Raw genomic sequence first — 18500 nt, 5'->3', positions numbered from 1 at the left:
TATACTTCTTTCTGAGATAGCAATGTATATAAGTTTTGTTTTAAGTTTTGGATCCTAGTTTTGCTCTTTCTTGTGGTTCTATTTCTGATTTGTGTGAGCGAACGACTGAGTCCCGGCGAGAGCTGGGCAGGCGGTCCGCTGAACCCTCTGGTTCGCCTAAGGGGAAAGTGGGGCTGTCACACTCTTAACTCACCACAATCAAAGATCAAAACTTCAAGATCCTTCAAGAACTTCCCAAGTAATTATCAAGAACTTCAAGAACTTCAAGATTGTGATCAAGAGGTTCAAGAAACCCTAGATTCTTGTGGGTTCTCTCAAGATTCACAAACACCAACAAGTTTAACCCAAAAATCAGATTTGAAAACAAGTAAAACAACTTGGATGGCACACGGTTAAACTTGGACAGATTCCTACACGATGACACAGCGCAACTAGCGAGGAAAAGGCAACCCTAGCCGCCGCAAAAGTCGCTTTTCTTGCTGGTCAAGCCACGGACAGTTTGCCACACAAGTATGGACAGAAATTGAACACTCACGAAGACACAATGTGACGACCCCACCGCTCCCAGAGGCGTACCAAAGGGTTTGGCGGATCGGCTGCCTAGCTCGCGCCAGGACTCACTCACTCACATTACCTTCAGAGATAACATTACTATTGGACAACTAAACATTCACTCTTAAGTACATCTCCAATCATAAATTTGTCCAATAAAAGAAACAAAACACCAAAAGATACTATTCGCATTTATACATCTCCAAAAAGTACCATTTACAATATGTACATCTTCAAAAGGGACATTCCAGTCCACTACATCACACAAAAGCGAAGACTAAAACCACAAAGTGGATCTTACGCAGAGTCCTAACCCTAACTGTGAGAATAAAGAAAAACATCCTAGAAAGTCCAACTAGTATAATTTCAAAGGTAAATTCTAGGGTTATAACTCTCGTGAAGTGTGATCCCCGCGTACGACCCCTGCTAAGGAAATAACAAAGAAAAACGGGTAAGCTTAAAGCTTAGTAAGCAAGCAGGGGCAAAATGGTAATTTTGCATCAAGTCAGACATTTATGCCACAAATACATCAAAATAAAAGCAAAAGTAACAAAACAATTCAAGGATACAGATTGGCTCCAAAGCCAAGTCATTCGCCACGCGTGATCACCTGTCGACCCTCCGTCGACCACAAGGAATGGTCCGTAGAACTCCACTTTCTTCCTCCGACCACCTTACGCCCACTCTGGCCAGTATCCACACACACACAAATGGCTCGAGCTTCGAATCGTATTCGAATTGTATTCACAAAATTGGTGATCTTAAGGATAGCTTGGACTAATTTCGACCAAGCCCTAACTGGCTCGAATAGTCCGTCTAGCCTTTAGATCGGGCCCACTCATAGTTCCACATCACACACACACAAAAGGTCATCCCAAGCCACATGCTTCAGGGATTCAGTCCCAACACAGTTCATATATCATAATTCATATCTATTGCAAATATAAATTAGGGTTTAGGTCGAGTGAGATAAAGTACACGCTTGCCTAAACACCCTTATATCACACACAATTCATATTGGTGACATTTAACACATAAACGTCCCAGTTACTTACTTAGAGTACAAAAGTAGACAAAAACGGCACTTGGTCAAACTCAACCGTCAGTGGGTCCCATTGTCTCCGAGCACTTCGTTACCGTCTGTGACAGAAGGTTGAGTCATAACATTGCTCAAACAGGTATCCGAATGCATACGAATAAGGAAAACAGCAAATACGACCCATGCGCGCGCGGAAATGGAAAACGGAAACGGAAATGTTAACGGAAACGGAAACGGCAACTTGTCCGTTTTGGCGTCAAGAACTGTTTTGAACACAATGTAGGTTACGATTGTCGGATTGAGACGTATGAGATACCGTCGCGAAGCTAAGGAGAAAAGATATAACTTTCATGAAGACACCTCAATCCAGTTCTGAACGGAATCAGGTCATAAGTATGAAACAACGTGCCCGGAGTTCGCACGTTTAGATGACAGACAGGGTCTAGTGGAAGAACCATAACTCACAACTCACAGACCCAAATCAAGAAATTCCAAAGGCATTGGAAATCTAAGACATAAGGGTAAAACTTTTATGTTTTGGCCAAGACTTGGGTCAACTCAGAACCAAACGAAAAGTGGGTGCCAAAGTACCTGTCAGAACTGCCCAGTGTTCCAGGCAGTTCTTCTTTTTTTTTTTTGGCTAAATATAGTAAAGGGCCGAAGTGCAATTTCGGTATTCATTGTTTTGGTCCTTGAATCTTAAACGGGTGTCATCTTTGCTCCCCACAAGTTTTCTAGCATATTTTGCTAGGTGAATGAGCATCAAATTGGGACCTAAAGCTCGGGTAGTAAGAGTGGATTTGTAGCTAGGATTTTGCATAACTCAAGTGGTGTTTAAATTTTCAATCTGTTATAGAAATTCAATTATGCATTTATTTTAACCATTCATTTGTTACATGTAATTTTCTAATATCTAAGCACTTAAAATAAAAGAATTCATAACATACATGTAATTTTTTCTCGAGTTATCACAATACAAAAAGAAAACTAGATTTTTCTACTAAATTCGTACAAAATAGAACAAAATGCCCTTAATATCACATAATATTGAAATCAAAGGCTAATCGGGATCTCATAACCTCCCCTTCTTAGAGGAATTTCGTCCTCGAAATTAATACCTTTGTTTGTGAACAAAGAAGGATATTCCTTCTGCATGTCTTCCTCCACTTCCCAGGTGGCTTCCTCCACATCATGATTTTTTCATATAATCTTTACCAAAAATATCCGTTTATTCCTTAGTTCTTTCACCTTTCGATCCAAAATTTGTACCGGCTGTTCTCCATAGGTGAGGGTTTCGTCTAACTCAACGTCCTCTGTGTGTAGGATGTGTGCGGGATCTGAATGATACTTCTTCAATAACGAGACGTGGAAGACATTGTGGATTCGGGACATTTTAACAGGTAACTCTAACTGATACGCCACTGTCCCGACTTGGCTTTGAATCCTATACGGCCCTATATATCGAGGCTTCAACTTCTTCCCTTTCTTGGCCGCAATCGTTCCTCGGAGTGGTGTTACCTTGAGAAATACCATGTCTCCCTCTTCGAACTCCAGATCCTTTCTTCGGTGATCGGCGTAACTCTTCTGCCGACTCTGAGCCGTCTGCATTCTCTGGTGACTAATTTTAACTTTCTTTACTGCTTCTTCTATCCATGGCACCGTAGTCGAATCCAAGATCTTTCTTTCGCCGACTTCATCCCAAAAGATCGGTGAGCGACACTTACGTCCATATAGTGCTTCATACGGTGCCATTTGTATGGAGGAGTGGTAACTATTATTGTATGCGAATTCTATCAATGTGAGGTGTTGGCTCCAATTTCCCCCAAAGTCCATTACACACGCTCGGAGCATATCCTCAAGAGTTTGTATTGGTCGCTCCGATTGCCCATCTGTCTGAGGATGGTAGGCTGTGCTTAGATTGAGTTTAGAGCCTAAAGCCTCTTGCATTCTTTGCCAGAACCGTGACACGAATCGTGGATCTTGATCCGAAACTATGCTCACTGGTACGCCATGTTGTCGTATAATTTCGTCCATATACAGTTGAGCTAGTTTTTCTAGGGTATACTTCATGTTCACGGGTAGGAAGTGAGCTAATTTGGTTAAGCGGTCTACAATTACCCAAATGGCATTATGCCCCTTTTGTGTTCACGGTAAACCGGATACGAAATCCATGGTAATGTGCTCCCATTTCCACTTCGGCACTTCTAACGGTTGAAGTAATCCTGATGGTTTTTGGTGCTCAGCTTTTATTTGCTGACAGGTTAGACACTTTTGCACAAACTGAGCGATTTCCTTTTTCATGCCATCCCACCAGTACAAACTCTTTAAATCTTGATACATCTTCGTCGTACCAGGATGTACTGTGTACCGCGAGCGGTGACCTTCTTCCAACAGTTCCTTCTTAATATCCGCATCCTGCGGTATAACCAACCGGTTTCTATACCTCAACATCCCATCCGAACCCACATTAAAGTCGGGTATCATTCCTTTCTCGACTTTTTCCTTCCACTTTAGCACCTGGGGGTCCTTCTTCTGAGCCTCTTTTATCCTAGGCAATAGCGTGGAAATCACCTGAATATTACTAAACAACACTTTGTGTGGCTTAAGTTGAGGATTCCATTCCCCAACTTTTTCTAGTAGCTCCCACTCTTTCACCTGTAGACTAGATACTTGAGCTTTTCGGCTAAGGGCATCCGCTACTACATTAGCCTTACCTGGATGGCACTTAATGGTGCAGTCATAATCCTCCAAGAATTCCATCCATCTCCGTTGTCTCAAATTCAGCTCTTTCTGCGAAAATAAATACTTGAGACTCTTATGGTCGGTGAAAACCTCAAAGGTTATTCCATATAAAAAATGTCGCCACTTCTGAAGAGCAAATACTACTGCCGCCAATTCCAAGTCGTGAGTCGGGTAGTTTTGCTCATGGGGTTTCAATATTCGGGATGCATAGGCTATCACTTGTCCATTTTGCATCAGTACACATCCCAAGCCCAACCGTGACGCATCCGTATATACTACAAAGCTGTCTTTTCCGTTGGGCAAAGTAAGAATTGGTGCAGAAGTTAATCGCCCTTTTAACTCTTGAAAACTGGCATCGCACTTTGAAGTCCAGATGAATTGATTGTGAATCTTAGTCAAGTCCGTCAGAGGTCCAGCTATCTTAGAAAAGTCCTTTATGAAGCGGCGATAGTATCCTGCAAGCCCTAAGAAACTTCTAACTTCAGTTGGGCTCTCAGGCCGTTTCCATTCTGTAACGGCTTTCACCTTAGCGGGGTCCACCGCTATTCCATCCTTTGAAATCACGTGTCCAAGAAAAGACACCTTGTCCAGCCAGAACTCGCACTTACTAAATTTAGCATACAATTGGTGCTCCTTAAGAGTCTGTAGCACTAACCTCAAATGCCGTTCATGATCCTCACGAGTCTTCGAGTAGACCAGAATATCGTCAATAAACACCACAACAAATTGGTCTAGGTAAAGTTTGAAGACTCGGTGCATTAAATCCATAAATGCAGCTGGCGCATTCGTCAATCCAAAGGGCATGACTGCAAATTCAAAATGCCCATACGGCGAATTAAACGCGTCTTAGGGATATCCTCCGTCCGGATCCTCAATTGATAATATCCTTGTCGAAGATCTAGCTTAGAAAATACAACTGCACCTTGCAGTTGGTCAAACAATTCATCAATCAATGACAGGGGATATTTGTTCTTAATCGTGAGATTATTTAGTCCCCGGTAATCAATGCACATCCGTAAACCTCCATCTTTTTTCTTTACAAATAGCACCGGGGCTCCCAAGGAGATTCACTTTCCTAAATAAATCCTCGATCCAACAATTCTTGTAACTGTGTTTTTAATTCCTTCAGTTCCGTAGGAGCCATGCGGTAAGGGGTTTTCGATATTGGTTCCGCCCCTGGTTGCAGATCGATCTTAAATTCGATTTCTCTTTCCGGCGGTAGTGAGGTCAACTCTTCGGGAAACATCTCGGAAAACTCACACACCACCGGCACATTTTCTACTTTTAATTGCTCTCCGGGAGTATTAATCAACATGGCCAAAAACCCTCGAGCACCCTTACTTAACAATTTTCGGGCCCGAATCCCAGAAATAAAAGTGGTGGAGGCTAACTTCCCTCGTACATCTAATTGCAATGTAGGCTCACCCGGTATGTGAAAGTCAACCTTTTTCGTACTACAGTCTAGACGTGCATGATACTTAGCTAACCAATCCATACCTAATATAAGATCATACCCCTTAAGTGCTAATTCTATTAAATTCAAGGATAACTTTCGTTTCCCTATCCACACGTCACAACCTTTGTACATCATATTGGCAAGGATGCTCTTGTTGGTAATGGGAGTCTTTATTTCTAAATCATATGGTAACTTTTCTGCTTTAATATCTATATGTGCCATGAATGCAGGACTCACAAAGGAATGAGTAGCACCAGGATCTATTAACACACTTGCGGTACGCCGAAATATAGAAAGCGTACCTTCAATGACTGCCGAAGGGTCAGTCACCTCCTGATGGTCCATGGCATAAACTCGCGCAGGCACTTTCGGTCGATTCCCTGCTACATTTGCTGGTTTTGGCGTAGTCCCTTCTGCCCGAGAAGTGCTTCCTTCGGTCTGCATATTTGAGCATTGTGCAATCAGGTGCTCCGTACTGTCACACTTAAAGCATCTCCTGACCGCGCTATTTTTCCAGCAATTATCGGCGGTATGATTGCCTCCGCAAAAACTACAGGTCTGTCTCGTTCCTGTAGTCGCCCCTCCTCTTTGGCCACCCCTCTGGGGCCCTCGCCCCGCTTGTCCCCTTCCGGCACTTCCTTGGTTTGAAGTCCCCGCCGGTCGTCGACCTCCTGCTCCCCTACCCATTTTAGTGGGCGGCTCATTCCTCGAGCTTTGTCCAGCATTAAAGTTTCCGATGCCCGGCTGCCTTCTCTTTCTATCATGAAATGCCTTTACTTGACCCCGGGCTGTCTCAATCCTCCGCGCTTTTTCTAATGCCTGATTAAAAGTATCTAACTGTGCGGCCGCCAACGCCTCTTGGATCTCAACGTTCAACCCTTGAACAAAGCGGCGGATCCGCTTTTGCCCCTTTGACACCAAATCCGGAGCAAAATGAGACAATTTAGTGAATTGGATCTCGTATTCCGCAACACTTAACGCCCCTTGGCGCAGGCGAATGAAATCGTCCTCCCGTCTCTCCTGTACCATCGGCGGAAGGTATTTCTCATTAAATTCCCTGGTAAAGTTAATCCAGGTCCAGGGGGTCCGCTCTCGTTCCCAGTTTACTTTTATCACATTCCACCACGCCCGAGCTAGCCCTTCGAATTGAAAGGTAGCGAACGATACTTGCCGCTCCTCCATATATCCCAAGGAAGCAAAAATATCCAGCATACGCTCCAGCCAGCCCTCCGCCACATCAGGGTTGGGTCCTCCTATGAATTTAGGGGGTGCAAATTTTTGAAATCGCTCTAAAGCGCGGTCCTCCCCCTCATGGTTCCCCCTACTACTCCCAGGGTTTTCGGAGTTATTTCCCTGACTCTGGCCCTGTTGGGCGACCATTTGCTCAAGTAAATCAGCCATTCGCTGGATGGCTGTAGCTACCTGGTTATTTTCAGGTTCGTTTTCTCCCTCGAGGTCTCGATCTCGTCCTCTACCTCGTCCTCTACCTCGTCCTCGACTACCGGAGTCCTTTTTTTTTTTAAGTTCAAAAGCTAAAAAAGAAAATGGAAATGAATCACAAAAACATGAAACACAAAACATTTCGTAAAACATGGAGCAAAAGCTTATATATACCAGCCAAAACAATATGTACACACATATACAAGTGCACGCCAAAACTATACAAGTTACCCGACATCCGGTCGGGGCAAAACCCATTATATACAAGAGCACCTCGGCTCTCAAAAATGAACAGATCAAGTCCAGATACAAAAGATGGATAAGTAGAACAAAAGTCACATAGGCGGCCCTAAAGCGTCTCCCCTAGGGGCCCAGTCCCCAACCGAACCCAAAGTATCGACATCCTCCATCGGCTCCGGGCCGGTGGCCCTGGGTGGAGCCTCCGCGACCACATCTAGCGCAATCTCACAGTCGGCTATCACGCCCCGGACCCGCTCCCGTAGCTGCCTCTTCATGGCAAAGAGGTACAGGTGCGTGTCGTGTAACTGACGACGGAAGGAATCCGTCCTCTCCTCCTCGTCTCTAAGCCTCTCCTCCATCTCCCTAAGGTGCATAGCCTGGCCATGAGTCACTCCCCTGGCCTCATCAAGTTGCCTGGTCAGAAGATCAACTGCCTTCCCCAGGCGGCGTCTCTCGTCGTCCACCGCCAGGACGACCTCATCTGGGTAGCCATAGGTGAGACGACACTCACAAGGTCGGTGCGACATCCGACCAAAGGGTGAATATAGAGTGTAGGGCTCCCCCAGCCTCTTCTGGTAACGGATCACTCGTCTACGCGTTACCCGGTTCACCGGGTCCCCCGCGCTGGGAGGTCTCAGTCCCGGTCCTGGTCCTATGTCGGTGGGTCCCGCACCACTCGAACTGCCCGGATCCATAGCTACAAAATTTTAATTTGTTAAACGAATATAGCATTTCAGCTTAAAATATAGCATTCATCTTAAACAAATCCAATCTGCCTAGTGCCTATCGCATATGTCTCGATTACCCAAGTCCTCTAACCAAAGCGCTCTGATACCACCTGCGACGACCCCACCGCTCCCAGAGGCGTACCAAAGGGTTTGGCGGATCGCCTGCCTAACTCGCGCCAGGACTCATTCACTCACATTACCTTCAGAGATAACATTACTATTGGACAACTAAACATTCACTCTTAAGTACATCTCCAATCATAAATTTGTCCAATAAAAGAAACAAAATACCAAAAGATACTATTCACATTTATACATCTCCAAAAAGTACCATTTACAATATGTACATCTTCAAAAGGGACATTCCAGTCCACTACATCACACAAAAGCGAAGACTAAAACCACAAAGTGGATCTTACGCAGAGTCCTAACCCTAACTGTGAGAATAAAGAAAAACATCCTAGAAAGTCCAACTAGTATAATTTCAAAGGTAAATTCTAGGGTTATAACTCTCGTGAAGTGTGATCCCGCGTACGACCCCTGTTAAGGAAATAACAAAGAAAAACGGGTAAGCTTAAAGCTTAGTAAGCAAGCACGGGCAAAATGGTAATTTTGCATCAAGTCAGACATTTATGCCACAAATACATCAAAATAAAAGCAAAAGAAACAAAACAATTCAAGGATACGGATTGGCTCCAAAGCCAAGTCATTCGCCACGCGTGATCACCTGTCGACCCTCCGTCGACCACAAGGAATGGTCCGTAGAACTCCGCTTTCTTCCTCCGACCACCTTACGCCCACTCTGGCCAGTATCCACACACACACAAATGGCTCGAGCTTCGAATCGTATTCGAATTGTATTCACAAAATTGGTGATCTTAAGGATAGCTTGGACTAACTTCGACCAAGCCCTAACTGGCTCGAATAGTCCGTCTAGCCTTTAGATCGGGCCCACTCATAGTTCCACATCACACACACACAAAAGGTCATCCCAAGCCACATGCTTCAGGGATTCAGTCCCAACACAGTTCATATATCATAATTCATATCTATTGCAAATATAAATTAGGGTTTAGGTCGAGTGAGATAAAGTACACGCTCGCCTAAACACCCTTATATCACACACAATTCATATTGGTGACATTTAACACATAAACGTCCCAGTTACTTACTTAGAGTACAAAAGTAGACAAAAACGGCACTTGGTCAAACTCAACCGTCAGTGGGTCCCACTGTCTCCGAGCACTTCGTTACCGTCTGTGACAGAAGGTTGAGTCATAACATTGCTCAAACAGGTATCCAAATGCATACGAATAAGGAAAACAGCAAATACGACCTATGCGCGGGCGGAAATGGAAAACGGAAACGGAAATGTTAACGGAAACGGAAACGGCAACTTGTCCGTTTTGGCGTCAAGAACTTTTTTGAACACAATGTAGGTTAAGATTGTCGGATTGAGACGTATGAGATACCTTCGCGAAGCTAAGGAGACAAGCTATAACTTTCATGAAGACACCTCAATCCAGTTCTGAACGAAATCAGGTCATAAGTATGAAACAACGTGCCAGGAGTTCGCACGTTTAGATGACAGACAGGGTCTAGTGGAAGAATCATAACTCACAACTCACAGACCCAAATCAAGAAATTCCAAAGGCATTGGAAAGCTAAGACATAAGGCTAAAACTTTTATATTTTGGCCAAGACTTGGGTCAACTCAGAACCGAACGAAAAGTGGGTGCCAAAGTACCTGTCAGAACTGCCCAGTGTTCCAGGCAGTTCTGACACATGATCTTGTTTTGGCTACAACGGGAGCTACGAAGCTCGGATTTGGACGCACTTTATACCGTTTTGAATCTGAAACAGAGTTCTACAGTTCTTATGAAGACACCACCACCCATTTTCATCATTATCCATGCAAACTGAGCATAGCAGAAGCTAATCTATAAAACGTGGTCAAACCAGAATTTGAAAGCTAAGTGAGGGTTTCGGCTATAACTCAGCCTACACACCTCCGTTTGACCTGAAATTTTGTAGGCACAACAAGCACTTAAGAAGCTACAATTTTTCCGAAGGGTTCAGGTTCAAATTCTGATCAGAGTTGGGTCAAAATTCGTTGTAAACAGGCTGCTCAACTGGTCCAGCAAAACAGGTTCCGAAAAAAAAACAGCAAACTTTGCCGATTTACTGGTATTTATAGGGAATGAATTTGGGACTGATTTTAATACCAGAGATAGTTCTGTGAAGCTAGTTTCTAACGCTACAAACGGCATCCCAATCCGAGTTTTTTAGCCCAAGATATAGTCGCTCTACCAAAACTGATTTCAGACCACTGTTTCATCCAAAGAAACTGAGTTTGTGGCATATGGTTCCATTTTTTGATTCCCAAATTAGTCTTGGTTGCTCAAGAGCTTATCAATCAAACAAGTAAACATAGTATCCAGCATGCATAGCAAACATATATAGCCAAAATTCAGGCAAGAATCATCATAAAATTGGCATAGAAATTGAACTACAAAGCTGGAAAATCACGAACTGCTCATATGCATGTTTATAATAGGATTTTCGAAATATATACGATGCTTAAATGAATTATAAATGAAATAGGTGTATAGCTCATGGTACCTTTTAATAAAAGGGGCAGTAAAGTGCAAGAAAAATTCCACCAGATGTGCAGCAAAAATCCAGCTTAATCGGCTCTCAACAGAATTGGTTTTGGCCAGCTTTGTGTGCAATTTTTGTAGTAAGTGAGCTGATAGTTTCTTGCTAGTTTCGGTGAAGATAAGCAGATTGCCAAAGTGTTTACTAAGCCTGGATGTCTGGTATTTATAGCAGCCTAAGCTAGCATGACAAGGATTAGAGTTTTGCCAACTCAATGGCTTGGAAAATTGACAAGTGTTCCTACCTGCTTTGTCATGCTTTGGCTTGGCAAAAATCATGAAGATTCAAGACTTTCCAGCCTTGGTATTCTCGGTCAAGATGACCAGAATTGGAGTAAGATTTTTGGCTTCTTCTTTTTTTTTTTGGCTAAATATAGTAAAGGGCCGAAGTGCAATTTCGGTATTCATTGTTTGGTCCTTGACTCTTAAACGGGTGTCATCTTTGCTCCCCACAAGTTTTCTAGCATATTTTGCTAGGTGAATGAGCATCAAATTGGGACCTAAAGCTCGGGTAGTAAGAGTGGATTTGTAGCTAGGATTTTGCATAACTCAAGTGGTGTTTAAATTTTCAATCTGTTATAGAAATTCAATTATGCATTTATTTTAACCATTCATTTGTTACATGTAATTTTCTAATATCTAAGCACTTAAAATAAAAGAATTCATAACATACATGTAATTTTTTCTCGAGTTATCACAATACAAAAAGAAAACTAGATTTTTCTACTACATTCGTACAAAATAGAACAAAATGCCCTTAATATCACATAATATTGAAATCAAAGGCTAACCGGGATCTCATACACAACCCACGGACAGATTTGACACAACAAAGGAACAAGACCACGGACAGAATGTTAACACAAAAGAAGCTAACTACGGGCAGTTTACCAAGTGAGTTCCGGACAGATTTGATGTCAGCGAAAAGAACTAACGACGCACCACACAACAAGGCAAATTGCGGACCGATTTGAGACACAACAAATGACAAAAGCACGAACAGAATTGGAAACAACTAACGACTCAACAACACAAGGCAAGTTTCGGACAGATTTGTGACAATCTACGGCCAGAATTTTGACGCAACAAGGAACACAAACGGCGGACAGGTTATGTTTTCTCTTTTTTTTTTACAATGCAGCGGAAAAACAAGGAACCCTAACGACACAACAAAGACAAAACACGGATATAACGGATGATACCTCCACCTAGGCTCTGAAGCCAACTGCAACGCTCCTCGATCAACACATTCCGATACACGTAGCACGTTTGCCCAAGGATCTATCAAGATTGCCAACCGTTTGGATTGCCACTCCTAGAAGTAAGAAGGACGACACAACTTGACTCGAGGCGGTAGAACGGCGACTCCAATTGAGGTAGTTACTCAAGTAGACAGGCCGGATGAACAATCAAGGACAATCGCGAGATTGCTCAAGAACCCTTGCCAAGCAAGTACTAGATTTGTAACTCTCGAATGTAAGAGAAAACAATGTTGAAATTTTATTTATCAAAGTGTGTAACCCCCCCAATCGTACATGAGGGAGCCTTTTTATAGGCTTGAGACCAATGGAAACCTAAAGACTAAACTAGATGGAGGGTCGGCCATCCTTGGACACAAGTGGGCCAAGACTCCACTTTCCAACTAACAACTAACAACTAACAATGACACTTAGACCGAACTAACACTAAGAACTAAAGGCCTAGCCGTCCATCTCCACAGGCAGGCCACTTGGATCGTCATGGGCTTGGATCATCGTGTAAACAACTTGGTTATCACCTTCCAAGCCTTCAATGTTCCTATGGATCCCATGTTGATCTTGGACACTTCGAACAAGGGCTTGAAGTGATTCTTTGAAGCGTTTAGCCCATGCACGCGTAACCGGGCCCAATGGAACTCAAACTGGATAATCACGTAGGCTAAGGTCCGTGCACACATCATCTCGGGTGCTACAAATGTGATAAGGAAAACCAAGGTGAGTTGTTTTACATTCTAATTTTCACTTTTTTGTTCATAAGTCATTGGTTTTAGTTGTGCATTTAACTATTAAACGAGTTGATGATGTCTCTTTCTAATCTATGTAGCTATCAATGACAACAAAAGGATTTGAACTCTATTTTTCCTTTATTTATGCATTAAGGTGATAGATAATATGATAGACAATATGCATTAAGTTGGAGGGTGATTTGGAAATTGGGACTTCACTTGTTGATCCATTTTCTTCTGAGATCGGGATTGCTCCTGCAGTTGCTGGTTGTTACACGACTGTTAAATTATGTTATGTTTGTTAATTTCGTCACATTTAGTTCACTATGTGAGGACTCGCAAATTTCTTATATTTTTCTCAAAAATGCCTTTTTATTTAGAAATTATTCATTTATTATAGCCCTACTACCCAATCATTCCACAATAAGTGCAAATAAACCTAGAAAGTAGGGTTTCACTTTTGGTTTCAAGATTAGAGCAAAATTAGGGTTTTCGTGATTTTTCGCCGGATGAATTTTCGATACAGAGTAAGGATTAAATTTGGTGATTAAAAGTGACTTTTAAGTGAGAAATAATATGTGATTAGGAGCAATGATAAAAAGTTAGTGAATGGAAAGTAAAAACCCTAGTACGTGCGATTTAAGGAAAAACGGCGCGAACCGACGGATACCGCGCACTACCGATTGAACGCACCACTTGACCACCACTTTCTTACCATACAAACTTATTGATATTTGAGCAAAATATCTTCTCAATTTCCAGCTAGCTTGACCGAAATTTGAGGCTAGAAATGCAAGAAAGAAAGAGAAAAAATGAAAGGTGGTGGTGGCCTAAGGGTTTCTTGACCAAGACATGGTCATCCTTTTTATCCCCAAATTTTGTTCCTTTTCCCTTCATTATTTCTGCCCCATAGCCGAACAAAGAGAGAGAGAAAAGAAGAGCAAGAGAAACAAATTTCCTTCTTGATTTGCTTCAACCAAGTGAGAAAATCCAATTCTAAACCGATTAAAGTGTGGGTTGTGAGTTGGGAAGCTTGAGGAACTAAGAAATTTCAAAGGGGGTGAAGTATCACTCTTCCAAGCTTTGTCCTTGAGGTATAAAATTCTGATCATGATCCTTGCTCCTTTAAATTTTGGTTTAAGATGTTATTTAGATCATGTTTTAGCTTGATTACAAGATAAGCAAGTTGTTGTGATGATTCTTGGATGATATATGCAAGCTAGGGTTTGATTAATTTCTGCCTAACCTTGTTTTATATTTAGTATATGTTGTATATAAGAGTAGATAAGGGGCTTTGGTAGAATTGGAAGCAAGAAAATGGAAGGATTGACTTGAGATTTCAAAAATTCCAGATTTCTGGAATTTCAGGATTTCATTCTGCCCGGTTTTAATACTCATAGTTAGAGGCTAAATTAGGCTTGGCCTAAAACATGAAAGTTGTATAGAATGGTATTTTATAGGTACCTACAAAATTTCAGCTCAATCAGAGCAACGTAGCTCGTGAAAAGATGAAAATACCCTCGCTGTTCTAGGGTACATTCCAGAGTTCCGCGTGAACAGTTTAGTCTACTTGGTTGTGTTTATTCACTATAATCTGTTGGGATTCAGCCTGTAGCCAAAACATGAAAGTTTTATTATTCTGTCTTAGATTTTAAATTCCACCAAGAACACCTTAATCGGACCTTGGTAACCTGAGTTATGACCATTCCAGTGCAGTGCGGTTGATTAGCCGACTAGTTGGATTTTGGTTCTATAAATTGGGGAATTTGACTAGGTTTCATTGGAAACTGGACTGAGTGATCTTCATGAACATTGTAGCCCTGTGTCTTAGCTTCGAAACGGTATAAGTTGTACCTCAATCGGATAAGCGTAGCCTCGGATGTGTTATTTCCGCAACCACACGTCAAATCTGTCTTTTGCTAGGTTACATTTCCGCACTTGTTATCACTTTGATTTCTGTTCTTATGTTGTTATGAGCCTATGGAATGGCTATTTACTTGAATCTATGATATGTATGACTTTGGGATTGGCTGAGGAAAAATAATGAAGCCAAAATGGCTGGAAAATTAGGTAAACACAAAGGGCGTGCTGCCCAAATTTTCGCTCGAGGGCTAGGTTTCTATTTGAACTTGTATACTTTTGTTTGGCCAATACCATGACCGGCTTTCCATTTTAAAACATGATTTTTCATCCTTGGGTTCAAACAACCCTCTTCTTACTTGAAAGTCATCTTTACACGTTTTACTCCTAATTAGTCGGGTTTCTTTGTTTCCCTTAAATGTTTTGCTCGATAAACTGTAATATGTTCTCTTGTTCAACCTTAGGTTTCATTGGTGACTAAGGGTAATATCCGGAAGGATATTTTGCACGTTATTTTACATAACTAGGTGAGTGTTCCTTGTTTGCTATATTTCCTTGACTTATTGGCTTGTTATTATTGATTGATAATGTGTTATGTGCTTTCAATGATTGTTAAAACGAGTTTTCTAGGCGAGGGTGTACTTTATCGCACTCGACCTAAATAAATGTGAAATTTTCAATGATTAAGGATTAAATGTTACTTGTGCATGAATGTAAGCCTTTTGGTTGAACTGGCCACTGCCCTTCGTTACCGATCGACTCGAGCCAGAAGCGGACTCGGTCGGGCGATATGGTGACCCTGGGTGAATTTGGTATACTCGAGTATTACCTTGTAGTCCGGCTCCGGATGGGTGGAGTCCGGTCAACGTCCGGAAAGGGATGAATGAACGAACGAAGGCACGAGGGTTTTATTTCTCAAAAAGGAAATTTCAAATAATTGGAGGAATAAGGGGAAATTCAGGGGAACGAACGAAAGAACGAATAGCTCCATGTGAGCCCGTATCCTTTTAATGAATGTTACTATTGCTTTCCATTGTAAATGTTTCTTGAATTATTGATACTCCATGTTTAATGTATTGAATTGATTGTTTGATTATCTGTTCGGAACCTCACTGAGCTTTTAGCTCACCCCTTTAGTTTTGTTTTCCTTAACAGGGGACGACGAGCAGGATAAGAGCATAGACTAGCCTAGTCTAGGTCTTTTGTTTCTTTTGTAATGGTTCTCGCCCTAGTGCTTGGCACGGGCTGGTTGTATGGTGAAGTGAGGACCTTTGTACATTTGATGGCTGTACTTCCTTTTGAGATAGCAATGTATATAAGTTCCGCTTTAATTTGGATTGCTGCCCTATTTATTCTTGTGATTTATTCTGGATTTGATTAAGGAACGACTGAGTCCCGGCGAGAGCCGGGCAGGCGACCCGCTGAACCCTGGGGTACGCCCTAGGGGGAGGTGGGGCCGTCACACACTATATCCCATGGACATTGGAATATATTTGCTGTCATGTTTACTGGCATGTATCTACTGCTCTTGTTAGTTGGAATCTGCTGCTCTTCACATTTAACTTAGCTGCTGCTTTTGCTTGGAATCTGGACTCTAGAGTAGTATAGGTAGTAGAGTAGACTGATCTTTAAATGGTCATGGATTGAAACTTCCAATTTGGAAGTTTGTTTCCTTTCTTTGTTGGTGTGAAATTGTGAATTTTCTGCTGTTTTGCTGTTTCCCTGAATAAATTTTCTGGTACAGATTATTGGAACTTGGAAGTTTGTTTTCTTTGTTGATGGGAATGAATTTTCTGCTCTTTCTGCTATTTATGTGAGAACCTAGAAATTTTGTTAATTTACCTAGTTTAACTACATTTCATTTTATTCATTTAGCTATCTATTCATTTAGTTATTGATTTGGTAATGATTTTTGTCGTAATGCTTTTTTTAAATGTTATATGTGGAAGGGAGTGAGAGGGATAACCGCAATTATTTTTAGTAGGGTGTAAAAGGAGACTTTGGTGAACAAAAGAGGACTTTAGTGTAATAAGAAAGAGAATAGAGATATTGGAAGCTAGAAACCACAAGAAGGTGACACTTGGCAAAGTAGGGACAAGTTTTATGTCTTAAAACATATTTGACCAATCTTTTCTTACCATTTTCTTTCCTTTCTTGTCTTAAGACCAAACAAAATAAACATCAAGGGAAGAGAGAGAGAGGGAGGCCGAGAACTAGAGAGGAAGAGAGGAAAGAAAACTTCAGCCAAACTAGTTTCAATCTTGCTTGGATTTTGAGGGAAAAGGAAGAAGATAGCTTGGGGTTTTCTATCAATCTTGATTTGAGCTTGAAAAGGGAGAAGATTTGGTGAATTGGGTGGACTCTCATCTTGGTTGGAAAGTAAAAGAGGTAAGATGCTAGATCGTCCTTCTTTCTTTACCTTATGTTGGAAACAAGTTGGATTTGTGGAATAAAGGCATGATTTTATAGTGAATCTTGGAAGTTCATGAGTTGATGCTTATTGTACTTCATATTTGAGCTCTAGGGTTTGAATATGTATATGATTATGGTGGCTATCTTGCTGTGATTTTGGTTATATATGTATCTAATGTTGTTTTGGTGATGAAACCCTATGGAATTGCTAGTTAGGCTTGGCTAAATTTGGGAAATTAGTTAAAGGAATGTTGAAAAAAATTGAGGAAAATGGCTGCTTGCAAGCCGAAGTAGAGGGCTGGAGTTTGTTCATGCCTAGACACTTGGATATACTTGAACCTAGTACAAATGATGGATTCATGAGCAAAATGATGGGCTTTAAGAGGTGAAAAACCCTCACTTTTACATGTCTCAAGTTTCAAGAAATAAGTTCCAGCCTGGGGAAAAATTGACTTGAGCAATTTAAACTCCATTTGATGGACGAAAATGACGAAATGCTTGCACTACTATTTGCCTAAATCTTTGACCTAGCGTAAACAAGGATGTTTTCTCTTGACTTGCACTAGAATCTTGTGATTTGAGAACTGAGATAATAGTTGGTTTGGAAGTAATTTTTCCTTTGAATGTTGTGGCTTGGAGTAGTGGATCTCATAGTACTTTATATACTTGATTTTAGAACTTGAAGGTGAGGCCGGAAGTGCTCCTTAGGCGAACACTTAAGTTTGTTACCGTGGTGAGTGTTCTAAGTGCATGAGAAATGTTTACGTGCAATATTTCTTTTCTTGAATGACATGCTTGCTTGATTGATATACTTGCTCTTGAACTGATGATATTGGGGTGAGAATGTACTTTATCATACTCAATCCTTCGTGGCTAACTTCTTGATATCGATATGAAATGAACTGCTTTACTTGTGCTAGACTTGTTAGTTGTGTGGGTGGTTATTCCATCGACTCTCTTGCATGCTTAGGGCCCCAACCCCCATTGGCTAGTTGGTCGAGTTGAGCCGGCAAGGGCTTGGTCGATACGATCGATGAACCATGGGTCTTGTCACTTGGACTTGAACGTGAACTTGTACTTGAGCTCTTGAACTTGAACTGGTATACTCGAGTATTACCTTTCTTGAATTTTGATGTGCGGGTCTGATAAGGGGTTGAATGGTGGATGGAGAAAGACATGAAGTGGTGAAATACGTGATAGTATTTTGGAAAAACGTTGACGGAGTGTCAACGGAATCTTGAACAAGCTCTTGAGAGCCCCGTATCCTTTCAAACGACTATGTGAATTCTTAATTGAAGTGTACTGGCTTCCATTGTGGTGTATTGTGTATTTGTAACCTGAGTATGATATCCTTGTTTGCATGATGATACGAGTAATGAGACCATCACTA

At 41.7% G+C, this 18500-nt stretch overlaps 1 protein-coding gene and 2 long non-coding RNA genes across 4 annotated transcripts; all 3 read right to left on the bottom strand.

Moving 5' to 3' along the window:
• Nucleotides 1–724: 724 nt before the first annotated feature.
• Nucleotides 725–1660, bottom strand: LOC140010059 (uncharacterized). The gene is made up of 2 exons (XR_011817322.1): nt 1608–1660; nt 725–975 (listed from the first exon to the last, which is right to left on the bottom strand). It is a non-coding gene; the product is annotated as an uncharacterized lncRNA (long non-coding RNA).
• A 3748-nt stretch (nt 1661–5408) lies between these two features.
• Nucleotides 5409–7190, bottom strand: LOC140009888 (uncharacterized). The gene has a single exon (XM_072056223.1). The coding sequence runs from the start codon at nt 7188–7190 to the stop codon at nt 5409–5411; it is 1782 nt and encodes a 593-aa protein (XP_071912324.1).
• Nucleotides 7191–8485: 1295 nt separating this feature from the next.
• On the bottom strand, nt 8486–10975 carry LOC140010058 (uncharacterized). Of its 2 annotated transcripts, XR_011817321.1 has the most exons (3): nt 10820–10975; nt 9370–9454; nt 8486–8737 (listed from the first exon to the last, which is right to left on the bottom strand). It is a non-coding gene; the product is annotated as an uncharacterized lncRNA (long non-coding RNA). The 2 variants fall into 2 exon arrangements; XR_011817320.1 differs by lacking the exon at nt 8486–8737 and having other exon boundaries at nt 9199–9454.
• Nucleotides 10976–18500: the final 7525 nt, after the last annotated feature.

The sequence above is a fragment of the Coffea arabica genome, chromosome 6e (assembly GCF_036785885.1).
Source record: "Coffea arabica cultivar ET-39 chromosome 6e, Coffea Arabica ET-39 HiFi, whole genome shotgun sequence".
In the NCBI taxonomy this organism is placed as follows: domain Eukaryota; kingdom Viridiplantae; phylum Streptophyta; class Magnoliopsida; order Gentianales; family Rubiaceae; genus Coffea; species Coffea arabica.
Note: the sequence above shows the minus strand (reverse complement) of the source record. Positions and strands in the feature narration are given on the sequence as shown.